Below are 25,867 nucleotides of genomic sequence, written 5' to 3'. Positions count from 1 at the left end.
TCGAAATATTGCGATTCAACATTTTTATATTAAAATCATATAAAAAAGTGAATCCCAATACTGCAATTCACTTTTTTATATTGATTTTGTATAAAAAAAGTGAGTTGCGGTATTGCGATTCACTTTTTTATATAGATTCTATATAAAAAAAGTGAGTTGCGGTATTGCGATTCACTTTTTTATATAGATTCTATATAAAAAAAGTGAGTTGCGGTATTGCGATTCACTTTTTTATATTAATTCTATATAAAAAAAGTGAGTTGTGGTATTGCGATTCACTTTTTTATATAGATTCTATATAAAAAAAGTGAGTTGCGGTATTGCGATTCACTTTTTTTATATAGAATTAATATAAAAAAGTGAATCGCAATATCGCAACTCACTTTTATTATATAAAATCAATATAAAAAAGTGAATCGCAATACCGCAACTCACTTTTTTTTATATAGAATCTATATAAAAAAGTGAATCGCAATACTGCAACTCACTTTTTTTATATAGAATCAATATAAAAAAGTGAATCGCAATACTGCAACTCACTTTTATTATATAGTAGAATCAATAGTTTCAGGTCAACAGGTCAATCAGGTCAGGTCAATCTTCATACCTGACCTGAATTTTTTTTAAAAATCTCATACCTGACCTGAATTTCAGGTCTGGTCAGGTCAGGTTACCTGAATTTGGCTGACCTGTTCGGAGCTCTATATGGCAGTTATTCCTTTAAATAAAAAAATATCATTTTAATAAAAAGAATGAATTTTCTATAAATTTGAATAACATTATTAAAAATTGGCTCAAATCTCAAAATAATATATCACGTAACTTATCACGTATTACTAATTTAAAGTTGCTATTCTCCTTATTCTAAAAATAATTATTCTAAAATTCACGTGTATTTTTCATCAGCTTGTTCGCATTTTTCAGGACGCGTATTTTTATTATATAAAATATACCTTTCATCATTCCATACCCTTTACTTTCGCTCAATAATTTTTGTCTTTTCATCAATTATATTTTATTAACGCCATTATGGGTTCTCGCCGTTCTACAACTTCGCAGAAAAAATCTAAGGAGCGTTTTAAGACGCTCAAAGCGAAGCGTATGATGACCGTAAAATTTTTGAAAAGTAGGTATCGTACGCAAGGTTCATGGTTGTATTTCTCTAATGGAGTCGCCTGTAGACGGAGTTTTATACTCCCAGAGCTGTCCGGTTCTTAGATGGGTCACCTGAAGACGAGGTCTTATACCTCCAGGCAGTCTCGGTTCTTAAATGGAACAATCCTGAAGAATGCTTCCATGGACTATCGACTTATTCACTTAGCTTTTGCTAACCACCCATTATTATTTTTATATATATGTTATGTATTTTTTTTTATTGCTCAGTGAAAGTCGATTGTTATAACAGAGGCCTGGGAACATGCCTTGCATTAGATGCTTCGCAAACCAAGATACAAGAGCTATAAAATAGGACCCCGGATATCTAATATAAAGGTCATAATGGACTTTTGGCCAAAAACACCCCTTTTTGCTGAAACTCAAAAAATCGTTTTTTGTAAATATCTCAGCATCCAGTAATTCAATTTTAATGAACTTTTTTTTATTTTGTAGCCCTCATTTAGCTCTACAATTTAAAAAAAAAGTTCATCAAAATTGGACTACTGGATGCCGAGATATTTACAAAAAACGATTTTTTGAGCCCCTGAAAAATGGGCCAATCTGCCGAAAGTGTGACTTATGACCTGTTTTGGAGATATCCGGGGTCCTTATAAAATGCTCATCAAAGGACTACTAATGCACTACAAGAGCTCCAAAATGCTCACCAAAGGACTATTAATGCACTCTGGGACGCAGAAGATAGGGTTGAGGAGCTGGAGAACCATGAAGTAGAATCAATTTCTACTCTTCATCGGCAAATACGCAAATTACGATGTAAGTACTATCTTCCTTATTACTTAAAAATATCTTTGTCCTATTATTTCATATTATTTCATTAACATATCTTTTGTTAATTTCAGCGGAAAATCAAGCTCTAAAAAATCTGAGAAACTTATTACAGTCCCCTCTCGATATAACGAACCCTAGGTTCCAGCTGATCAGGGCTTCGTTATAAGCAACTTCGTTAACACTATAATGAATTATTCGGTATTGTATAATGAATTCTTCGGTATAGGAATATCGGTTATACAGATCATGTGACTTGTTGATCTGATTACCGATAATTTAACATTTTTTTTAATCTTTTTTTTATAGTGGTGCTTTCTAAACTTCAAAATAGATGCCTAGAATGAGAAGTAAGTGGGAACTGGGGGTTTTTTATATTAATTTCGTTTAAAAACATTTACTAATGTTCTTTTTTTATTTTTTTTATTGTAGGAAACTTCCTGGACTTCGAAATGGACGCTTGAGACGAAGTAAGTGGGGAACTCGATTTTTTTTATTAATTTCGTTTAAGAACATTTACTAATGTTCTTTTTTATTTTTTTTATTGTAGGGACTTCGAAATGGACGCTTGAGACAAGAAGTAAGTGGGGAACTCGATTTTTTTTATTAATTTCGTTTAAGAACATTTACTAATGTTCTTTTTTTATTTTTTTTATTGTAGGGACTTCGAAATGGACGCTTGGGACGAAGTAAGTGGGACAACTCAATTTTTTCTTTTAATTTCGTTTAAGAACATTTACTAATGTTCTTTTTTTATTTTTTTTATTGTAGGGACTTCGAAATGGACGCTTGAGACGAAGTAAGTGGGACAACTCAATTTTTTCTTTTAATTTCGTTTAAGAACATTTACTAATATTCTTTTTTATTTTTTTTTATTGTAGGGACTTCGAAATGAACGCTTGAGACAAGAAGTAAGTGGCACAACTCAATTTTTTCTTTTAATTTCGTTTAAGAACATTTACTAATGTTTTTTTTTTATTTTTTTATTATAGGGAATGCTTCCTGAAGTGTTCTATATAAAAATGTTTATTATAATTCCTTTTTTTTGTAGGAATGCTGTTTAACAATAACTGAATATATAATAAATAAATTATTAATGATATATTAATTTAACTAGGAGTGTCCTTACCCCTGTGATAAATATAAATTAATAACAATTCACATCGAATCCTAATACAACTGAATTAATGTAAATTAATGTAATTCTGCCTAAATATTAAATAAAATAGCCAGAATTATTAATCCCGATACGATCCTGATACAATCCCTGATCCATAATTTAAATATAAAACACAGGGGTGATATTTAATGTCATAATGCATCAATATTTATTAATAATTACATTTAATTATAAAGAAATTCTTCGTTATAACTGAAAAAAATTCGTTATAAAAAAAATCCGTTATATCGAGAGGCATTTTTATATAAGAAATTCACACACTTTACTTCGTACTACGTTATACGGTAAATAAATAGTAAACTTCGTTATATCAAGGTTTTTTTCATATTTAAAATCGGTACCACACTGTATGATCCGTTATATCATGTTATTCGCTATATCGAGGTTCGCTGTAGAGAGGGGTGACTGTACGCTCCAACTTACCTAATAATAATAATAATAAAAAAAAAAATCAAAATAATTTTTTTTTAAATAATTATGTTCTCTTTTTCTTTTATGGTATAAGTATATTTCTATTTGTTAAGTTAAGAAGCACTTAACTAATTTTCCACCTAAGGTCCTAAGTTTATTATCTTTAAGTATATCATGAAGGTTTAATTCACTTATTTTCCAATACTTCCTTTTTTTCTTCTCTATCCGAATTTTCATTGTTATGAAGTCGGTACATTAGTATATATATATATATATTAAAATTATTAAGTCTGCAGTATTACCGTGACAGTATTATACTTTAAATTGACAAAGATATGCTGTAACCGGCATGGTTATATTTAAAGGAGCAAATTCCGATTTGTACATCAGACCTGCGATATGAAAAGCGGACAATACTATATAATAATACAACATCTGAATTTAATGTCGGTTTTATTTAACAAAGATCGGTCATTAAAAATTGGTATTTCCGACTGAATTATCGGATTTCATCGAAAGCTATACTGAAATTGGCATGGCTATATTTAAAGGAGCAAATTCCGATTTGTACATCAGACCTCTGATATGAAAAGCGAACAATACTATATAATAATACAACATCCGAATTTAATATTAACAAAGATCGGCCATTAAAAATTGGTATTTCCGACTGATGTATCAGATTTCATCGAAAGCTATACTGAAATTGGCATGGCTATATTTAAAGGAGCAAATTCCGATTTGTACATCAAACCTCCGATATGAAAAGCGAGCAATACTATATAATAATACAACATCTGAATTTAATATTAACAAAGATCGGCCATTAAAAACTGGTATTTCTGACTGATGTATCGGATTTTATTAAAAATCGGCATAAATGGGTACATCTATACATAAATACGCAAAAATCGGCATGTTTATGCTAATATCGGCAAAGCTATTTTAAAAGGGTCAAAATCCGATTTTTTTTCATTCGACCTGTGCAACTATCATGTACTCGCCTGAGTCTCATCTTTAGTTGTTTCTTCGCTCCAAGAAAAAAGAAGAATCGTGACAAACCTACCAGTAGATTAATACTATACCAGGATTTTTGTGTTTCTTTAATTTTTTTATATAGTTTTTTTTCAATTTTTTGCAACTTCTTTTTTTGTCTTTTTTTATTACCTATATATTTTTTCAGATAGAGCTTTCAAACGGTAGTTACAAATCGTTATGATATGGGGAAGACTACTAGTATTAGGATTTTATAGTTGTGCATCTAGACACTCTATAGTAGATATCTTATCTCGTTACGCTTTTCAAACTTCATTTTGCAAATAGGACCTCATCTATTCTCAACTAGCAATATCCAGTAAGCGTATAGACTCTCCTATCTACAGCAACTTTACTAAAAATGGCCAATTTTTTGAAATATTTTTATAGATCTAGATACAATGGCTTTCAAAACAATTGTGCAATTATTTTGTAAAATTTTTAAAATATATCAAGATATATTTAAGGTATTTTTGAGATTAAAATATTAAAATAATATTAAAGTTAATTATATTATAATAATAAAATAATAACAAAAACATTAAAAAATTATTGTGATATTATTTTGAGTTATTTTTATAGACCTAGATACAATATAATTACAAAATAATAGCAAAAATATAATAAAAACATTTTGATGTATTAAATGTATTTTTGTAGTATTTTAAAATTATTACAAAATCATTTCAAAAAATTGACCATTTTTAGTAAAGAAGTTGGGTTTTGATTTTAATTGTGCGCTCATAAGATCCTACAATTTGGATAGATGGATTTGTCCAACACTGGAGCTACTTTATTAAAAATGGCCAATTTTTTGAAATGATTTTGTAATAATTTTAAAATACTACTAAAATACATTTAATATATTAAAATGTTTTTATTATACTTTGGTTATTATTTTGTAATTGTATTGTATCTAGGTCTATAAAAATATCTCAAAATAATGTCACAATAATTTTTTAATGCTTTTATTATTATTTTATTATTATAATATAATTAATTTTGATATTATTTTAATATTTTAATTTCAAAAATACCTTAAATATATTTTGATATATTTTAAAAATTTTACAAAATAATTGCACAATTGTTTTGAAAGCTATTGTATCTAGGTCTATAAAAATATTTCAAAAAATTGGCAATTTTTAGTAAAGTAGTAGATTTATGGAAAAGGAATGATCTGGATTGTTTAATTTTTTTGATTTTACAGGAATTCTAAAAATTGTTTTTTTTATTTTTTTATTTTTATTTGTAATGTAGTGGATCCTGTGATTGCCTTGTGAAGAAAAAGGGCATTTATGCTAAAATAGGACATTGCAAATATTTCTTACCCTCTGAGCAAAACGTATCACTCAACAGTATACACGTGAGGTGCTTTTCAGCATGACGAGTGGTTTGGTAGTTAATAATATTAAATTATAGTTTAGAGTTATACTTACTTATGTAATTTGCTTTAACAATTAATTTAATAAACTATCAAATATATTGTGATTAAAAAAAAAAAATATTACATTTTTTAGTGTAATATTTTGAAATTTTACACTACCTCCAAAATATTACACTAAATTACGCCTAAAAAAATTTCCTGATGTATTATATTTTATTATGCTTTTTAATTAACTATTATATAAAATTAGTTAATATGCATAGGACCCCGGACATCACATATATAACTCACATTTGAGTTTTAGCAAATTCAATCAAAATTAGGTTAAACTCATAATTTTAGATAGAGCAAATTGATTGAAAATTAATTAATAGTTATAATTATGAGTTTTAGCAAATTGTATTGATTTTACAAAGTCATATTTTATATTTGAGCAAATTGGTACTTTTTTTTAAATTTAATTTATCCTTTTTTTTTAACTTTATAAATAATATTTTTAAAAATATTAGTTTCGGGGTCCAGGTTATATTTTGGCCAAAATTAAGTATAATTCCGGCCAAATTTAAGCATAATGCAGGCCAAAAACCGTCCGTTTAGTTTCGCAACATTTTATTTTTTAATAATTATTTATTTAATTTATTATTTTTATTAATTATTATTTTATCTATAATCTACATATTTTAATTATAAAAATTGGCAGTTTAATTTATATTAATCATTTATTTTTTTATTGATAATAAAAGAAAAAATTATTAACTCATATTTTGAGTTTTAGCAAATTAGTATAGATTTGAAATGTGATAATTTGATTTTTAGCAAATTAGGTCTATTTTAGCAGGAGCAAAAAGTACTTAAATTCATGCAGATTAGTTATGAGTTATATATGTGATGTCCGGGGTCCTATATGCATAATAGATATCTGTATATCAGTAATTTTCTATCTGTTACTTAAAATTTATATTTGAATATCCATATATCTGTATAGATATTTAGATTTCATATCTACAAATCAGACTACTACAATTATACAATTATACAATTATTCTGTAAAATTTTTAAAATATATTAAAATATATCAAAATTTATTTAAGGTATTTTTGAAATTAAAGCATTAAAATAATATCAAAATCAATTATATTATAATAATAAAATAATAATAAAAGCATTAAAAATTATTGTGATATTATTTTGAGTTATTTTTATAAACCTAGATACAATACAATTATAAAATAATAACAAAAGTATAATAAAAATATTTTGATGTATTAAATATATTTTAGTAATATTTTAAATTATTATAAAATCATTTCAAAAAATTGGCTATTTTTAGTAAAATATATTAAACAAATTTGTGGTACTGAATTTTACAATTAAAATTTAAGAGAAATTAACTGTACGTAATAAAAAATATATGATTTAATGTAAAAAGCATTTGTTTGACATTGCAATTGCTATTAATTCTTATAACAAATTTATAGGTTTTTGCTATGGATTTATATTGTACTTTTAGAATTAGATTAGAATATAGAAGAAATTGATTTTAATATCAAAAATCCTATAATTACTATAAGAAAAGGAAGGCTAATTAGAAAAATAAAGAGTTGTATTGAAATTCAAGATTACTATGGCACTATGCTAGAAAATTCTGACATTTACAACTATTAAATGATAAGTTAATAACTAAATGTCAAATAATAATACAAATAGAAGTAATAATAATAAAAAGACAAGCAAAAGACTTATTAAAATTGTGAGAAAAAAGGTCATAATAAAGCAATATATAAATTTATTAATTAAAATGCATAAATTATTTCAAATATATATTGTTGATTTACTTGATTATATATTAGCAAATAGAATTAAATGCCATTTATTCATTAATTTAATAGATTATGTAAATTACTATCTAATTGTATATATTATAAATTATATGTTAACTGTATTAATAAAATAAAATATTTGCTTTATAGCATTATTTTGATTGTATCAGTTTTTTTATATTGAAAGTACCTAAAATTGTGCTGATGACATTTTAAAAGTTTTATATTTGTAGAATATAAACTTTTATAATTAAAATTGGAATTAAATTACCAAAGGTTAGAATTAGTTAGAATTAAAGTTAGGTTAGGATTAGGATTAATATTAGAGTTAAAATTATGGTTAAAAAGGGTTAAGATTAAAAATTTTGTAATTAATATATTAGGCCAAGTAAATAAATTTATTCGTTTCTCATTACCGGGCGGGTCATGTAAATGTTACGAAAAGATAAAAAAATTTATTTTATTTGGTCATGTGATTTTGGGTTTGACCAATCATAATCATAAAAAAATAATTTTTTTTCCACCCAGTAACCCGGGCAAAAAATTTATTGAATCAACCAATCATCTTCTAGGAAACGACTAAATTTTTTTTTGAAAATAAAATTTTTTTCCGGGCGGCCGGGTCAAATTTAGCAATTTTTTTTCATGAGAAACGAATAATTTTATTTCTTTGGCCTTATATTTAACAATAATATAATGAATTAAATTATTAAAATCTCTTAAAAAATCCAATAGTAATTTATGGAATTTTAGTGATTTAAAATTAACAAAAAATTATAAACTTGTAAAACTTTAAAAATTACAGAATTCTTAAACTGATAGTAATAAATAGGTTATAAAATTTGAAATTTAGTTACTACTTTTAATAGATAGAATTTTTTATTATTAACTATATAACCAATAAAATAATTGTTAAAATGTATATTTTTTTAATAATAACATGAAACCCATTAAACTCTCAAATAAATATTTGATCCAAAACTTGTAACTATTAAATCTAAGAAGAAATATAATAAAAAATAATAATTTAATATAATCAAATCTTGTTACATAATATACTTGTATTATTAAATATTTTGGGATTTTTTCTTTTTGGTGTATCATCATAAATTATTAAATCATCTAAAATTTAACTCTTCCTATATTTCTATTATAATAATAATGATATAAAATCACATTAGCAAATCAAATGAATCTTGTTGTTTTTGTTGAGAATTAAGTTGAGTGTTATGATGAATAGGCTGTTGTACTGGCTGTGCAGTAGTCCAGGTTCCTTTAACTGCCCAAGATGTAGAGTCAGCTTGTGCAAGAGAATTCATTGTTGGCTTAGCAGATTGTTTTGTATTGTTGGGTTCTTTTCCCAATGAATCCAAAGATACAAGATTAGATGCCCATATATCATTAGATTTCAAGTTGGGAAAGGAAGTATTTTGGTTTGGAATGTTCTGTAAATTTTTAAATATTAAAAAAACAGCTTTCATTAAAAAAAAAGATATTTTAAAACATCTAAATTGCTTACTTGCTTCGGTGTAGTTGGTGAAATAGGTTTTGTTGTATTGAAAGCATTAATAGGCTGTGAAGTATTTAATGATGTAGAGGAAGCTTTTTGTGTGTTAATTGGCAAATTTGTAGATGGTGGTGCAGATACAGGACCAAGAAAATCGTCAAGTAAATTATTGTTAATTCCAGAAGAAACATTTACATTAGGTTGAGTTGGTGATTGTACATTTGAAATAGGCTGAACTGATTTTAAATTTGTGATTGGTTGAATTGAAGGAACTGAATTATTTTGAAGTCCTGATGACTGAGAAATTGATGATCTTTGAGATGATGGCATAGGTGGTGCACTTTGAAAATCTTGGAAATCATCATCTATAAAAATGATTTTTTTTAAATATATTGGATAGAAGGTAAAGATAAACATATTTTGAATTAAAATAATAAAACATATTCTTTTCTTACCAAAATCATTGGAAGTGGTTTGATTGGAGGTAGCTGAAGTAACAGAAGGATCATCGAAATCAAATAAATTTACTTCTTTCTGTTGTTCGGATGAGCCGTTGGAATTAGAAGTGACTGACTCGGATGTCTTTTTAATTGAAGATATACTTGATCGATTATTATTTCCGAGACTCGATCTTCTGTCATCTGATGGGGAAATCCTTCCAGACCTATAATCACTTTGCCATTGTATGTCGTAATCATCATATCTGGAACGAGATCTCTCCTCAGCTAAACAATAACAAATATTTTCATATATTAAATTTTTTTAAATTTTTGTAAATAAAATACTGGTTAATATAAAACTTAACGATACTCACAATAACTATACGAATCGTTTCCGAATCCTCCATAACGAGATGATCCACCATTAAAGCTTCCGCTAAAACCTCCATAACCGATTGCGTCTGAACTAACGCCAGTGAATTTACTTCTATTGGCTTTTGCTTTCTTACGTTCTTGCCTAACTTTTTCGTTATCGTTTAGAAGGTCTGCAAGTTCTTTTGCCCGATTACGAACTAAATATATGTATATATTAAATATTAAATATATAAAATAAAATGAAAAAATCATTTTTATTCGATGTCCAACTAAAAATGTTTTCCTAACCGTTTATTCCTTGATCTTTTCCTTTTTCGTCAAAATAAGAGAAATTTCTCAAAACTTTAATAGTTCCCATATGTGCTCGGGCATCATCAACAACTCTTTCAGATCCATGTTTCACAAGATATTCAAGCAATTGAAGAGCCTGTTAATAAAAAATTAACAAAATAATTTGAATTAATTACCTATCCAATGAAATATCAATTAATTAAATTGGCTACCTTATAAATTTGTCTCCATTGCCTCGCTTCCTTTTCTGTAAATCGCTTATAAATTGTTGGCATGATCTCATTAAAATGTGCGCTTCAATTAAAATGAAGATAAATCAAAAAATTTCCCGGTTTGTATAAATAAAAAAAAATTCATTCTAACAAACTAGCTTATACCATTATCACTTACTAATTATAGGTACCTTGGGCAATTTCTTGCATCAAAGTACTACTAGCGCCCCAAGGTTCATTATTAGTGGCCTCACGTACTTTGGCCTCCATTTCAGTATAGTTCATCACGACATTCTTACTAAAAAAATACTTTTTAGCAATCTAGTTGAAACTTAACTTACAATGTTTATAATAAAAACTTACACTTTATTAAATACATCTTTAACATCCCAAAGGGTTATATTATTTAGTTGGTCCATATCCTTTGTGAAAATTTTTTAATTATCGTTTCGAATTTAAATATTTTTCAAGTTTTGATTTTTACTTTTTTTTTACTTTTTACTGGATTTACTGGGTGGCTGTGTCACTCACCAGCTTAATTGCTATTTTTAACACATTTTTTTTAGTGAGGCTCATCATTTTAACTAGGTTTAGCTAATGACTAAATCTGGCCAAGGACTGCAATGCCAAAACGGCCTACAAAAAATTCGAATCATGGTCGTCTTCACCCAAGAATCAAAGTTTCATACATACGATGACGGATCGTTTAGTAATTTTGATATATTTCATTATGCTCTTTATTTAATAATATCAGCTTCCTTGCCTGGAATTGCGAGAATTTGCAATTCCACAATATCAAATATAAAATAATTTACAATCTACTATGATAAAACACAGCCACCTTTAAAAAATCCTTCTTTTTATACTTTCACGTGACTTGCATCAAATTTATTTTAACCAAGAAGTGAACAAAACGAACTTGTTTAACTGTAATATCAAATTATTCTTTGCACGATGATATAATCTTTTCTAATAAGTATGCCAAGAGTTTTTAGAATGAATTAGCTGAAGAAAGACAATAAAAACTTTCTAATAGATATTGGAATTGGATAACATATTAGCAGTTATTATTGGCATTATAATTTCGTCAATCTGAATTACGAACCGAACAAATTTATAAATGCTTCAATAATTATGGTCAATAAATGATTGAGAGAGAAAACGATACACAATTTCTTATCCTCTTTACGAGAGGTTAAGTAACTTGATTGGATGATAAAAGGTCCAAATACTGTACCCTTTTGATATAGATAATAATTTAACAATTTAACAATCCATTCAAAATTTGCTTTATCTCTTCTGAAAATCGTTACTGGAATAGAATTCTCAAACATCATTAATAAAACTTCCAACAAACCGTACACATGCTTGAGTATATGGAGCTGGTGGAAGTTATCTTGAACTGTACAATTTCCAGGAGATTTCTTGGATAAGAAATTTTGAAAAACTCTTTAATTACTCGGTCATTATGTTAAAGTTGATTACAAAGTGTATTTTAATAATGTCGAAAAGATGGAAAAGAATTAAATTAGTATTTATTATACAAGAAAAATACTTCTTTCTTATCAATTTATTTTTATTATTAAAAATTTTACTTTGTTTATATTGCTCTAATTGTTAAACTTACTGAAAAACAGAATAAATGTTAATGAAGATTGAAATATAAATTACGTTCTGAATAGTAACCGATTAAGAAATTACAATTATTATTTTATTTATAAAATTCTATTAATACCATAAGTTAATACAACTTAAATAAAAAATATAAAGTTTTTATTAAGATCTTGAAGAGGATAATGAACTTGCAGCTTGATGATTTTTCGGCATTTTCTTTTTTGAATCTAATTTTTCTAATTCAGCTTTTGTATAACAAGTAGGTGCGGCTTCTACTAGCCATTGGGGCTGAATTTCCATAACTTGTCTCATATAATCTTTCTGGGTAGCAACTAATTCATAATAAAGCACCCATTTTGGTGGTGTTTGAAATAATGAACTACTTGGATGAATATATATTCTCCTTCCAGCTTCTCCAAATTTAATCTTTTGGTAAGAATCACCAAATGGTAACAATCTCGCTGTATTCATAAAAAATCCTGCAACAAAAGATTTTTGTATAGGAACTATATCAGCAGGATTTGGATTCGATTCTAACTTAACTTCAGTTCGTTCGCATAATGAGACAAGTTGATCTCGAACATCTCGTGCTCGTGTCATTGAACGATATACGATGAAGTTCTCATGACACCAGTGCAATGAGTAATTTGTATCAACCCATTGTTCCCAAACATTTAATAAGGTGAGATGATCTCCACCGGGCTTTGTAAAGTTTTGACGCGCTTTATCAGCATGAAATTTTTTATCCTTTGGACGATAAAAAACTGAACTTTGAACATTAAGCATACTAATAATTGATATGACATCTTCAGAACAATGATATTTTTCTGAATTTATAATAGTTTTGGATAACATAGGATCTAAAGGATATTCTGCCATTCTTCTTCCCAATTTTGTTAATTCTCCTTCATTATTTAAAGCACCAAGATCTGATAAATCTTTAAGAGCTGAAATAAGAGCTTGTTCGTGAGGAGGATCCATAAATTCGAAACTCATGACATCACGAATACCAATACTCTTTAGTGTTAATACTACATTCCCTAAATTAGTCCTTTTAATTTCGGGAACGTTATTCTCTTCCATTTCATTTGCATATGCATGTTTTGTATACAACCTGAAACAATGTCCTGGTCCGACACGACCAGCTCTTCCTGCGCGCTGTGTTGCTGAAGCTCTTGAACATGTAACAACCTCTAATGTTTCCAAACGTGTTTTTGCACTATAGAAGTTTTGCTTTACAAATCCTGGATCAATAACAAATGAGACACCATCAATAGTAATAGATGTTTCTGCTATGTTTGTAGCTAATATCACTTTTCGAGCACCAGGCGGTGTTGGTTCAAATATTTTTCCTTGCATATCGGGAGGAAGGTTAGCATAAATTGGACATATTATAAGTTCTCTTATTTTGCTACCTAAAACCCTACAAGCTTGTTGTAAACTTTCTTGTACAGTCTCGATTTCTTCTTGGCCCGTTAAGAAGACCAATATATCGCCTTTTTGCTGAGTTATATGTAATTGCATCACAGTTGTTACGGCAGCTCCAATATAATTTGCTTCAGGAGATTTTGTATAACAAATTTGGACCGGATAAGGCTTTCCTGGAATTGAAAAGATCGGAGCTCCATCAAAATAATCTGCGAATTTCTGAGCATCTAATGTAGCACTAGAAATTAAAAGTTTTAGATCAGGCCTACTACGAGCAATATCTTTAACTAATCCAAAGAGAACATCAGTATGTAAAGTTCTCTCGTGAGCTTCATCTATAATAAGACAGTTATATCCATCCAATAAAGGTTCAGTCAAAAATTCACGAAGTAACATACCATCTGTCATATACTTAATTATAGTCTTATCAGATGTACAATCTTCAAATCGAATTGAATAACCAACCTCATATCCAAGTTTAACACCCATTTCCTCCGATACACGAGCCGCTACACTCATAGCAGCAACTCTTCTAGGTTGTGTACAACCAACTTTTTTACCGCCCTTGGTATATCCTGATTCATACAAATATTGTGGTAATTGAGTGGTTTTACCAGAGCCTGTCTCTCCTACAATTACTAAAACTTGAAATTCTTCTATAGCATTAAGTAACTCATCACGAAATGCATAAATTGGCAAAGATTTACGAGTTTCTTCAATAGTCTTTGCTTTCTTTTCAGCTTCATCAATTTTGGCCATTATTTCATCATCTTGACTATTTGATTTCCAATCCCAATTTAAAAATTCTATAGATTGATCGTCAAAAACATATTCATATTGTTCCTCTTGCTTAATTCTATCTTGAGCTCCGACTTTTAATTGTGATTTTACGATCTGATTTTGTTCCCATTGGTCCTGATCTGTAACAAACCTATGCTGATCGCGATCTTCTTCATAACGTTGATAAAGAACCGACTCCTTTTTTTTCTTATCTATTTTTCCTTTCTCTGTGATATAATCTTCCGGCATAGCATAATCATCAGTTTTTCCAGAAAGACTTAATCTTTCTTTTGTTAATCTCAGAGTTTCTTTTTTCAATTCAAGTTCTTTTTTCTCTTTTTTAGTAAGTTTTTCATCTTTGAACAAAGTATCTTCATCAAGAATTCCCAGTTCTAACATTTTCATTTGTTTATCGGTACGATCCCTTAAATATTCTTGACGAGACCGCTCACGAATATCTGGTAAAACCTTCTTACGAGCTTCTGCATCATCGGCGAGATTACGTCTTTTAGTAGTTTCACTTTCTGCTTTAGACGATCTGTCTTCAACAAGATTTTTGGTCTTCTCTTTGTCCTTTTGTCTTAATCTTTTAGCAAATTCATCTCTTTCTTTCAAATCTTTAATTTTTTCTTTCTCTTCTTTTTCGTATTCATCTTCAGATTCAGAATACTTTGACTTTTCCTTTGACGACGAACTTTTAGACTTTCTGTCATCTTGATCACTTTCCCACGTATCTAATTTTTCTTTTTTACGTAAACTTTTATCCTTTTTAGATTTTTTAGATTTTTTTGAATATGGTTCCTCAACGCTAAAATCGTCAAGAATCAACTTATATGATTTTGACTTTGCCAAAGCTTCTTTTGCTTCTTGTTCTTCTCTTTTCCTTTTTAAATAAGTTTCATCTTTTTGAGACTTTTTTCTCGGTACTCGATCAAACAGATTATCAATAAAACGTTGAGCTTCCGCTGTTTGTGGTAACTCAGTTAGCTTTTCTCGTAAAGATTCCCGAGTATTACAAGATTGAGCTTCAGCAATAATATAATCTACAAAGATCCTTTCGGACATTCCAAGTAACTTCATCACATTGTCGGAAACCCAAGAACGTAAATCCATTTTTCTTTTCTTTTATTTTTAACGAAGTTGAAATTTAAAATTTTTTATCACTTGATAAATACGAATTTGGACATTAGACCCTAGCATTAATCTAAATTTGACTAGCATTATATCAAATCTTGCCCCAGAATTTATATTACTAATGTAGATCATCACGTGCCAACTAGACGATTTTGCAGAATGCGCACATGATTTGAATGGGTAAATGTACATTATACTATTAATGGGTTGTCAGTTAACACTATAAATAATTAACTAATTTGTTTATCAGAATTAATTATAAAAAATATAAACGACATTATGCGAATCAGTCGTAGGAAGGAATATTTATGTGGACAAAGCCCTTTTTTCTTTAAATTTTTTTCTTTGTTTAGTTTTTATAATTGCACATTAGTTACGTTTGTCTTATTTAATGTACGCATCTGCCGGTCGGGCGGATGGTCAAGTCTTTTATATCATTTTGTAGTCACGCGAGTACATTAAATTATTGATTTCTTTATGGTTTTATTAATAGTTATCTTTAATTGGTATAATACTTAATAGAAATTAGAGAAGTATATAAAAATGTATAATATTACATTTTATTAGAAGAAAGGAATTGCAGAAAGAAATTACTGTATTTTCCCATTATTAAGCATCCTTTTTTTTGTTATAGACGCAAATATATATGTATATATATATATAAAGAAATAATGAAATAAGCAGTGTTTTGTAATATATTCGGAAGAATTCAAAAAAAGATAGTCTTAATTCCTAATTATCCTGTTTAATTTTTAATTTACTTCGCCACACGGGTCGGATGATCGGCTTTTTATAAGCAATCTAGATCAATTGGGCTGTGCCATATTAGATCATGTATTTAAGTAGTTTTTCACCGATCATGGGAGAAATTGGTTTTGTCGGTTTTTTTATCCGATGGTTGTATATTTATCGGTGTATAATATCGTATAGGTTGAGCGTGATGAACTAAATCTGCGCACTGCGTACCTTTAATTAACATAAATGCATAAAAAGTTAAATATCAAAAAAAAGATCGATAACATGAATTAGTTCTTATATCTTACTTCTTCCTCCCTGATCTTTGCTATTCTTTGTTCCTAAGCTTCCTTCTCTCGAAATCTTCTGTGTTCGTCATAAATATGACGTTCTTCCATACGAGTATCAGTGAAAAAGAAAAAACCAATTGGTTCTGTTGGTGGAGGACATTAAGGTTTTCTAGGAATTTCGGGCTCAAAATTGGGGAGAGGTTGTGCATGGAATCGATTTTCTTTGTAATATTCCTGCTCTTTTCTCACTTTCTCATAAAATTCTCTTTGATATTTTTCTCCACGATCATTAGTTAACAATGCAAATGGTTTTGGGTGAGTTGGTGGATAATAAGGGCGTGTAGGCAGACACTTGGAACATTAAAACAAAAGAGAACAATTATTTATTTATCTTTATTCTTGTACGTACAATACATTTAATGGTTACATACATCAGGAGAACCAGTATGAAGTGGTTGCGCTTTAAATTCACGCATTTTTTCCATTTTCTCTTTTTCTTGACGAATCCTTTATTCAATTTCTTGTGATTTTCTCTTGGAAATTTCCTCACCAGGTAAACTAAACATTGGTAATTCGATTAACCGGTGTTCAATCACCGGTCTATATGGTTCTTTATAATCGGGTACGGGATTAGCTTTGATGACATGTGGTGGTGATTAATAATTAATTACCCGGCTTGTAGTGGGTTTAGTGCGCAAGTGTGGAGATTTCGGTACAGTTAAGGTATTTGAACGTACTTTACCGGACTTAGGAAAAATTGCGATTGTTAGCTTCAATATCACGATGTTGATTTTTGAAACATATTATCATCTGATACCTTAGCATCGAATCTGGTTGGATTTTCTAAAAATTGTTGTACACTGAGAGCTAAAGGAATAAATGGTGGGTTTGGGGAATTTCTTTATTATGAGAGTTATTGACCCGCGATTCAGTATAAAATTTGAAAGGCTTTGACACTGTTGGTACGAACGCACTTTTCTAATAGACGAGATATATATTGTTATAAACGCGTTAATATGATAATATGATAAGTATGATAAACCACTTCAAATTTATAATAATTACTTGTATCCACCGCTCTTTTTAGCTAAATAATTTTTTGTTTGTGGCGATTGAGCACTTGACGCTACCGACATGACCCAACTAACATCTTCCATATATTCAAACTTTTCGTTATTAAAATTAGTTGCGTTCATAGTTTTTTTTACAAAAATCAGAAGTTTTGTACTTGTTGATCGCACGCGTATGACGTAAGGTTTTTAAAAATATCAAAGCGAATAAACAAGTTTTTAATTGGTCCGTTAATATTAATAATTCAACACCAAATATCACCTGATTTTTTTCATTTCGGGATAATTAATTTTGGCCGGAATTAAAGAACCATAAATTTCGTCCTAATTTATATTATATATGCCTTATTAATAAACTCTATATTTAAAATTGTATTAGGCTTTCTAATAATATATTTGTGTTTTCCGTACAATGATCACAAGATTCATAAGATTCATCTGACAATCAGACAATCACTGATGCGCTAATAATAAATCATAGTAACAGGTAAGTTATAATTAGAATAATTAGAATGGTTATTTTTGATATTGTGACATTGATAATAACGGAGTTTATAAGTTGATTGCTCCGCTAATGGCCAATGGATATCTGAAAATCAAACAAGAATGAATTTGTGAAACAAACTATAAGAACTTTAATGAAACAAGAATAAAATAATTTTATCCAATTTTAGAAATTCCATATTCTAAATGCTGCGGTTAAGTATCTTTTTTAAATATTTGTGACATGAAATAAAACGGGCCAGCTATAAACAGTTTAGACCGGTTTAACGATGCCAAACATAGAATTTGTATAGCATGTTCGTCTCCAGTTTTTTTTTTTATAAAATATAATTCATGCAAGGAGTATTCTTCTTCTTACTGTAGTGTACTCTTTTTTTCTTGGTGGCTCGGAGAAGAAGGTCATTTCGTCACTACCGAAAATTTTTCTTTTAAAGAAAAAAAAAGTTTGACCGTTTCATTTAATTTATTATAATAAAGAAAAATAGTATTACTGAGTATTTTGTTCTATGAAATTTTGTATTTATTCTGTTTTTACCTCGACAATTTTCGTGAGGTGTTTCATTTAACGTTTCATATAATTATAAATATCAAAAAACAAAAAAAGTATTATATAAGTTACTTAAAAGGGAGGGAAAGAAGCGTAAAATTTTATTTATAATAAATATGCGTAAAATATACCCTCCACCTTTCAATAAGTTTGTAGTTTTTGTCTTTTATAGCTTGTTGTCAATAGCAGCAATAGTGTCATCGCAAGTCACTTTAATGGATAATGGGTGTAAACCGAGTGCCTTAAATTTTACTAATAGACCAGTAATAGGTTATGTTCAACCTAGTATAGATCCTAATTCAATTCAATGGGATTTATATAGTCATATAAATTTTATTGGTAAGGGGAAAAAAGATGCTTCATTTCGTACAAAAGTTTATTTTTTTTTTTACTCAAATTGTATTTTGAAATATAGTGAGTGATTATAATAATCCCGAAAAAAATAAAGAGAAGTATACTGCTTTGATTGCCGCCAAAAATGCAAATGGAAAAAATGTAAAAGTATGTATTATAAGAATATATAATTGATAATTATGAATAATTAAATCATTAACGTTTATTCTATTGTAATAGATTCTTCTTTCAATAAGAAATTATGACCGTTTAACATGGAAGGAAGATAAAGATTTTTATGATGCTCTTGACTATATAAGTGAATTTATAACAAAAAATAACTTTGATGGGGTGGATATTGAATATCCTGGAATGAGAGGATTTCCATGTAATCAAAAACCTGTTAATGACGCAGATTTTGGAGCTTTTATAAGGAATATGAAAACTAAATTGCAGAACAAAATAATAATAATGTTAACAGTTGGTAGCACTCCTACTCCTAGCGAAGAGATCATAAGTCTGGTTGATGATAAAATTGTTGATTTACTTAATATTGAAACATATCATTTTAGTTTATATGCAAGCCCAAACCAATTCAACACGGTAGGAAATGATGTTACAACAAATCCAAATTCTCCATACGGAAGGTTTAAACAAGCATATGATATCTGGAGTCTCAGAATTAGCAAAGAAAACAAAGAAAAAATAATCATGGGGATAGATTTTGGGAATACTTTTCAAGTTGTAACTAACAAAACTATTATGGATAGTCAGACTGTTGAATATAAATATGTTCCTTACGATATACCACAAGAAATTAGAGGTCAATTAATTCAGATCAAAAATCTTTGTAATATCCAAGCCAACGCTGCATTATATTCATGGCCATGGAAGAATTTGTCAGCTTATGCTCTTGATTATTCACAAACTAATGGTTCCTATGGTTCCTGTAATACAAAAAATAATTGGACGCGTAAATTTGATCAAACAAATTCTGTTCCATGGCTTTATAATAATAATCCTTATAATTCTAATGTAGATTTTAGTATTTTTTATGTATCTTATGAAGATTTTAGTTCATTATATGCTAAATTGTTAGCAGTGGGAGGAGTTTCAATATCTGATATTAGTTATGATGATGATAAAAATAGTTTATTAAATTATATACGCGGTAATCAATTACCATCCTCCCCAGTTGATTTACCTCCTACTAAGAATAATCCAGGTAAAGGAACTTCTCCTTTAAATCCTACTGATTCAACTAATGCTGATGATAAAAACCCTTTAGATAATCATAAAGCCAATGCTGGGGTCATCGTCGGTGCAGTTCTTGGAGGATTACTTTTATTAGTAGTAAGTTGCTTTGTTTGGTACCGAAGAAAATATATTCTTAATTCCAAAGATGCCGGTGCCATTTCTAAAAGTACTATGAGATCTCATACAGCAACAAAAAATGCAGAAATGTCATGTGATTCTTCACCAAATCGATTTGCTGTTCCAACCACTGTTATACCTGTTGCATGTGGTTATGTCACTGCAATGTTCGATTTCGAAGGAAAAGAGGAAAATGATTTAAGTTTTAGGAAAGGTGATAAGATTGAAGTTTTAGAGAGAGGTGATGGGCCAAATGATTGGTGGGTTGGAAGAGTTAATAATACTGTAGGCGAATTCCCTGGTAAGTTTTTTATTCTTTACTTAATTTAATTATTGCATTTATTGGTAATTTGTTATATTTATTTATTTTTATTTTAAAATATAACACGTAGGTAATTATGTCAAGGAGACAGGGTAATTTCTTAAATTATAATTACAATTATTATTATAAATTCAAAACTTTTTTCTTTTTTTTTAATAGAAAGACAATTTGATAATTTTATTTATGTATGTACTATAACCATAATTATTTGAAAAAAAAGGCTTTTTTTATAATACATCAAAAGATACTGCGTAATTTATTTATAGTCATGTGTTTATCATGTGAAATGTACGTAAAAATCATTGTACTTAAAATTTTAAATACCATATATTTAATAAAGTTACTTCAAATGCTAACTCTGTCAATATTGATTCATTTATGATAAAATAAATACTATTAAATTCCTCTCATTGAGACGAATCTAATGAGCTTAATTTTATTGAAATCTAATCACTGGACCACTTAAAACTAAGGTATATATGATTGAAAATACCTCTGTAATTTATATAAAAAAATGTACTTGTACAAAAATTGGCGGTTGCACACTATAAATTAGTTAAATTAGTAGTTTATCAGCCAAAGTTCTTGTATTTCTTGTATTTCTACACATTTTCATTTTGTTCCTTACTCTCTTTTTTTCTTCCAACTTTCTTAAAAAAAAAAAATTTTTACCTTCTTGTCAAAGTAAAAAAAGAAAAAAAAGATAGAGTTATCAAAGAGATACAAGAATTTAAAACAAACTCTTCTAAGGTAAACCGTTAAAGTAAATTTCGTCATTACTTTATCCTTTATTTAATCAATTTTACACGTTTTTTTAAAAATAATTCACCCTCACTTTCAATAAACTTTACAAGTTTACAATTTTTTTGATCTATGAGCGTCTTTCTAGGTACATTTACATCTGTATTAAGTTTTATGTAACTACCTGTTAAACTACTAAACTGATCGGAAAAAAACGGGAATATAGACGCCTTTGTATTTTGCACGCCATCTTTAGTCCCCTTTTTAGTGTAAAACGTGGCGTATAGCTTTTAGTAGGGGGCTAGAAGGTCTAGGAGATTCAATGATAATATGATATTCATTTAAATTCCGTTAAAAGGTTAGTAAGAGTGACAAAGGGGTTTCTGCTTCTAATTGTTGTAAATAAGAATTTGTCATTGCAGATAATGAAAACCAATCAATAAATCACACTTACTCGAAACATGTATATAAATACTTACACAACATTTTATTATACTATAAAAGGAACACCATTAACACCATTTGAATCGGAATATGATTGCCGGGGTACCCCGAGATTATTAGTTTCAATTAAATAGGTAAAATTAGATTTTTTGTAACGATTCCTAAATTCTTTTCTTTCATTTACTAATATTTTGTAAATAAGATAACAAATAACCCACATGACACTGTAACATTGGGCTGTAAACAGTTAAATTATATGCAACAAATTATAAAAAAATAAGTCACAAAAAGGTATGTTCAAATAATGATTTGCTTTTTACCCCGTTGAGTGTTGTTTCTGTGTTGCTTTTTGTGTTCTGTTCTTTTTTTTTTTTTTTTCTTTTGAACAAGCAAAAAAGAAGTCTTTTCAAATATGTTTCAGTTGCTAATTTCTTAACCTTTTCCTTATTACGTTTAAAACTTTACAAAGAAACCAATATGTTATTAGAAACAACTTTTTATTATTTATTAAACAAAGTAAAGGTTTCCTGTTACAAAGAAAGATGATGAGAATTCAAGTGCGGAGTTTTTCGACAAAATTCCGTAACCAACCGCAGTAGTTGAAGAAGTTATTACTCTCAGTTTGAAAGGAGTTCTCTTAGTTCCTGTTTACTGCGCATAAACAATAAAAACTTTTTTTTTTTTTATTGTCCTAGTAAAATTTTCGCTTTTTACTATCACCTTGAAAGGTTAAAAGCCGCCTTTACGACTTCTTTTCACTCAGCCCGCGTTTTTTTTTCGCCAAAAAGTAATGTATGGAGACCAGCCCAACAAAGACCCGATATATTATCATAATTATAATAAGGGACCCATTCATCAGTAATGAGACGATAAGCAAGTTTTGTACCTATACTTGATCAATTCTGATTTTTTATTTTGTGAGTGAAACGTTATCGAGATTATTGATTTATTCCGTATATATAATATTTAAAAGCGACAAATGAGAAAAATGAAAAAAAAAGCCCCCCCAAAAAAAATTTTTTTTTTGTTCTTTTTTCGTATTAGTTTTTTTTTTTTATTTTTATACATTGAAAAAAAAGTATTTATTTTAATTTATGTCCATTTTTGTGTAGCTCTTCTTCTAGTCTTTAATTAGTTAGTTGGAATTTATATGTTTCAAGTGTAAAATTCACTCCGAAAATAAAGCAATATACAACAGTTTATTATGACTGATTGTCAATCAATACACGGTAAGTATATTATATATATACAAAATATAATATTGTAATATTTATTTATGTATTATGATGGTGATGATATACAACAATATGAATCCTTTTTAAAGTACATAACATATATATTTATTTTATTGCTTGTGTTTCTTTTATTGCTGTCTTGTTTGTCTACAATTCCGCATGGCTGTGTCTGGTTTGTTGAACCAATAAACCTACTTTTTATGGAATATGATCGCGAGTAGTATACTTAATCCCGTGAAATTATTTATGAAATTATTAATAATGACTCGGCTATTTTCAAAAACTGTATAAATATCCCTCAAACCCCACTTGCTCCCCGAATTTCCGACTAACGGCCTCGTCCTTTAAAAAAAAAATTTTTTTCTTAGAAATTAAAAAAAATTTTTTTTTTTTTCAAAAAAATCACCAATCATTATCCATTATCCAATCATATCAATCCAACTGTTTTTTATTTTTTTTTTTCCTTGACGATAGTAGGTTATCATATTTTAGTTTTTCTTCTAATCATTCGGTCCTGTGATCTTTTTTTTTGGACGAGACTGACGTCAAACTATTACGTCATCTTAATTACAAATACAGAAAAAAGCATAAATAGGACAAACCCTTATAAACAAAATTATTTTTTTTATTCTATACGTCTTTACGACCTTTTGTCCTAAACTCTTCAGTGAGGATTAGCTCAATACTTTTTGTTCACTATAACTGATTGCCTCGTTTTTTCCCTTTTCATTGAAATATTTTTCTTTTATTGTAACTTTTTCCTTTCTATTTTGAAAAGAAACGAAAGAAAAAAAAGAACGAACGAAACAAAAAAAAAATAAAGTTTTTTTATACAACCTTTTTACCAAAACGAAATTTTTATTTACTTCTGAAATCTCGTCATGAACCATCAAGCTATCCTTCCCAACACTCAATATTCAGCACCTGCTGCTTTTGTTCAAGTACATCCTGTTGCCGTACCAACGACTCCAATCGGAAATGGAGCGTTAACGTATCCTGGCTCTAACATGATGGTTGACGAACAAAACAGTAGTGTCGCTGATCAAACAAACCAGTCACAACCACAAAGCGTTGCTGGAATGGTTCCTACGTTGCAGTAAGTATTTTCAGTCGATGGTTCATGGTTTTTCAGTGTGAAAGCTGAAAAGAACTATTTTTTTTTTTTCTCTTTTATATGGATTTTTGGTTTGGTTTTTCGTTCTCTCATTTATTCGTAAAAAAAAAAATTACCGGTAAGAAGATAAAAGCGCCTTTTTTTTCAAAAAAAAAATAATGAATTTTCTTTAAACGTAAAAGTGGAAAGAGTTGTAAGAACGAAAAAACAAGCCAAAATCCAAAATTCGTCTATATTTATATTGATTTTCTCTATCTTTATATCTTGTGCTCCATTTGTGAAACATTTTCACGTGATCCTTGTTTTTAGAAACATCGTCGCCACTGTCAACCTTGACTGTAGACTTGACCTCAAAACAATTGCACTTCATGCCAGAAACGCGGAGTATAATCCAAAGGTACTACCGCATTCCATGCGTTAGTAGCATAGTCAACTGTGGTATATAAAATTATATCAAGAATATTTATGCTAAACAATGATACAACCACCCATGTTATTAGCGTTTCGCTGCTGTTATCATGCGTATCCGTGAACCTAAAACGACGGCCCTGATCTTTGCTTCTGGCAAGATGGTCGTCACCGGTGCTAAATCTGAAGATGACTCCAAACTTGCAAGCAGAAAATACGCTCGTATCATTCAGAAACTCGGCTTTGCTGCTAAATTTACCGATTTCAAGATTCAAAACATTGTCGGATCTTGTGATGTTAAATTCCCTATTCGTTTGGAAGGTTTAGCTTATTCTCACGGACATTTCAGCAGTGTAAGTATTGCAAAAGAAAAGAATTTAACAAATTTTTTAATATAAATAGCATGAGTATTTTTGTTCTTAATATTTTCTCTGTCTTTTTTTTAGTATGAACCAGAATTATTCCCAGGTCTTATTTATCGTATGGTTAAGCCTAAGATTGTACTTTTAATCTTTGTGTCCGGAAAAATTGTATTAACTGGTGCTAAAGTAAGTAGATATAAAAATTTTATCGAACATGTATAAACGGCGCTGTTAATTAATTTTAAATGATTTTCTGTTACACTTTATAGGTACGACAGGAAATTTATGATGCTTTTGAATCCATCTATCCTGTATTAACTGAATTTAGAAAGCCTTAAACTGATCAATTTTTATAATATTTTATTATCAAGAGTTGTCAGTGATTAAAGAATAATATGTGTTGAATTCTATTAGCTTGACTAATAGTAACACATTTGTCTTTTTTTAATCAAATATGGCTTTTAATTTTCCAAGCTTTTTTTTTTGATGTTAAGGGAAAATAACCGAGCAATTATAACAAGAAACCACGCAATTTAATTTGCATAAATTTAATAATTCCCATTTCTTTTATATATTCTAATCATTGCGGATTTAATTCACTTTAATGAACATTTGTGTTTAGTTTTTTTACATTCTCATAAATCATATTGGGGTCTGTTGTGTACAATACACGATGGATTTTGTTTCTTTTTCCACAAACTATTTTGATTCATTTTATTGCTATGTATTATTACTATATAGTAATAGATTGAATTGGTGTAATATATATTCTCTGAAATAAGCGCATTTGTACAAAAATTTCCCCCTTCCCCTTTTAAATTTTTTTTTTATCT

General features: G+C 28.6%; 8 protein-coding genes across 8 annotated transcripts; 4 read left to right on the top strand and 4 right to left on the bottom strand.

Moving 5' to 3' along the window:
- Positions 1 to 2,275: 2,275 nt before the first annotated feature.
- Positions 2,276 to 3,005, top strand: OCT59_000730 (uncharacterized protein; the record flags this gene model as incomplete). The annotated part of the gene is made up of 6 exons (XM_066139062.1): positions 2,276 to 2,295; positions 2,374 to 2,411; positions 2,492 to 2,525; positions 2,603 to 2,630; positions 2,823 to 2,852; positions 2,934 to 3,005. 6 exons carry the CDS (start codon positions 2,276 to 2,278, stop codon positions 3,003 to 3,005), a joined length of 222 nt encoding a protein of 73 aa, XP_065988500.1.
- Positions 3,006 to 8,612: 5,607 nt separating this feature from the next.
- OCT59_000729 (uncharacterized protein) lies at positions 8,613 to 11,067 on the bottom strand. The gene is made up of 8 exons (XM_025330472.2): positions 10,963 to 11,067; positions 10,778 to 10,897; positions 10,600 to 10,681; positions 10,385 to 10,523; positions 10,096 to 10,293; positions 9,737 to 10,006; positions 9,294 to 9,646; positions 8,613 to 9,219 (listed from the first exon to the last, which is right to left on the bottom strand). The coding sequence occupies exons 1-8, from the start codon at positions 11,016 to 11,018 to the stop codon at positions 8,947 to 8,949; spliced, it is 1,491 nt and encodes a 496-aa protein (XP_025175789.1). The 5' UTR covers positions 11,019 to 11,067; the 3' UTR covers positions 8,613 to 8,946.
- A 461-nt stretch (positions 11,068 to 11,528) lies between these two features.
- OCT59_000728 (uncharacterized protein) lies at positions 11,529 to 16,251 on the bottom strand. Its single transcript, XM_066139061.1, has one exon. The coding sequence runs from the start codon at positions 15,532 to 15,534 to the stop codon at positions 12,376 to 12,378; it is 3,159 nt and encodes a 1,052-aa protein (XP_065988499.1). The 5' UTR covers positions 15,535 to 16,251; the 3' UTR covers positions 11,529 to 12,375.
- A 154-nt stretch (positions 16,252 to 16,405) lies between these two features.
- On the bottom strand, positions 16,406 to 17,056 carry OCT59_000727 (uncharacterized protein; the record flags this gene model as incomplete). Its single annotated transcript, XM_066139060.1, has 4 exons — positions 16,406 to 16,521; positions 16,599 to 16,656; positions 16,830 to 16,931; positions 17,012 to 17,056. 4 exons carry the CDS (start codon positions 17,054 to 17,056, stop codon positions 16,406 to 16,408), a joined length of 321 nt encoding a protein of 106 aa, XP_065988498.1.
- Positions 17,057 to 17,236: 180 nt separating this feature from the next.
- OCT59_000726 (uncharacterized protein) lies at positions 17,237 to 17,776 on the bottom strand (the record flags this gene model as incomplete). The annotated part of the gene is made up of 4 exons (XM_066139059.1): positions 17,237 to 17,326; positions 17,398 to 17,479; positions 17,547 to 17,558; positions 17,646 to 17,776. The coding sequence occupies 4 exons, from the start codon at positions 17,774 to 17,776 to the stop codon at positions 17,237 to 17,239; spliced, it is 315 nt and encodes a 104-aa protein (XP_065988497.1).
- A 246-nt stretch (positions 17,777 to 18,022) lies between these two features.
- Positions 18,023 to 21,086, top strand: OCT59_000725 (uncharacterized protein). The gene is made up of 5 exons (XM_066139058.1): positions 18,023 to 19,040; positions 19,117 to 19,202; positions 19,275 to 20,259; positions 20,323 to 20,709; positions 20,801 to 21,086. Exons 1-5 carry the CDS (start codon positions 18,818 to 18,820, stop codon positions 20,824 to 20,826), a joined length of 1,707 nt encoding a protein of 568 aa, XP_065988496.1. The 5' UTR covers positions 18,023 to 18,817; the 3' UTR covers positions 20,827 to 21,086.
- Positions 21,087 to 21,603: 517 nt separating this feature from the next.
- Positions 21,604 to 23,050, top strand: OCT59_000724 (uncharacterized protein; the record flags this gene model as incomplete). The annotated part of the gene is made up of 8 exons (XM_066139057.1): positions 21,604 to 21,619; positions 21,698 to 21,705; positions 22,197 to 22,206; positions 22,385 to 22,431; positions 22,515 to 22,522; positions 22,611 to 22,702; positions 22,794 to 22,832; positions 23,028 to 23,050. 8 exons carry the CDS (start codon positions 21,604 to 21,606, stop codon positions 23,048 to 23,050), a joined length of 243 nt encoding a protein of 80 aa, XP_065988495.1.
- A 551-nt stretch (positions 23,051 to 23,601) lies between these two features.
- On the top strand, positions 23,602 to 25,831 carry OCT59_000723 (TATA-binding protein). Its single transcript, XM_025309377.2, has 6 exons — positions 23,602 to 23,817; positions 23,929 to 24,246; positions 24,574 to 24,661; positions 24,765 to 25,025; positions 25,119 to 25,220; positions 25,304 to 25,831. Exons 2-6 carry the CDS (start codon positions 24,032 to 24,034, stop codon positions 25,370 to 25,372), a joined length of 735 nt encoding a protein of 244 aa, XP_025175793.2. The 5' UTR covers positions 23,602 to 23,817; positions 23,929 to 24,031; the 3' UTR covers positions 25,373 to 25,831.
- Positions 25,832 to 25,867: the final 36 nt, after the last annotated feature.

Source organism: Rhizophagus irregularis, chromosome 1 (genome assembly GCF_026210795.1).
Source record: "Rhizophagus irregularis chromosome 1, complete sequence".
In the NCBI taxonomy this organism is placed as follows: Eukaryota; Fungi; Glomeromycota; class Glomeromycetes; order Glomerales; family Glomeraceae; genus Rhizophagus; species Rhizophagus irregularis.
This window is presented reverse-complemented; position numbering and strand designations above follow the sequence as displayed.

Coding starts and splice junctions, on each gene's coding strand:
- OCT59_000729 (XM_025330472.2), bottom strand. CDS start 11,018: ATGGACCAACTAAATAATATAACCCTTTGGGATGTTAAAGATGTATTT. Junction 10,682..10,777: donor GCCCAAGGTACCTATAATTA/GTAAGTGATAAT, acceptor TTTTAATTGAAG/CGCACATTTTAATGAGATCA. Junction 10,294..10,384: donor AAAAGATCAAGGAATAAACG/GTTAGGAAAACA, acceptor ACATATATTTAG/TTCGTAATCGGGCAAAAGAA.
- OCT59_000728 (XM_066139061.1), bottom strand. CDS start 15,534: ATGGATTTACGTTCTTGGGTTTCCGACAATGTGATGAAGTTACTTGGA.
- OCT59_000725 (XM_066139058.1), top strand. CDS start 18,818: ATGCGTAAAATATACCCTCCACCTTTCAATAAGTTTGTAGTTTTTGTC. Junction 19,041..19,116: donor TAGTCATATAAATTTTATTG/GTAAGGGGAAAA, acceptor TTTGAAATATAG/TGAGTGATTATAATAATCCC. Junction 20,260..20,322: donor TCCTACTAAGAATAATCCAG/GTAAAGGAACTT, acceptor AAAACCCTTTAG/ATAATCATAAAGCCAATGCT.
- OCT59_000723 (XM_025309377.2), top strand. CDS start 24,032: ATGAACCATCAAGCTATCCTTCCCAACACTCAATATTCAGCACCTGCT. Junction 24,662..24,764: donor ACGCGGAGTATAATCCAAAG/GTACTACCGCAT, acceptor CCATGTTATTAG/CGTTTCGCTGCTGTTATCAT. Junction 25,221..25,303: donor TTGTATTAACTGGTGCTAAA/GTAAGTAGATAT, acceptor TACACTTTATAG/GTACGACAGGAAATTTATGA.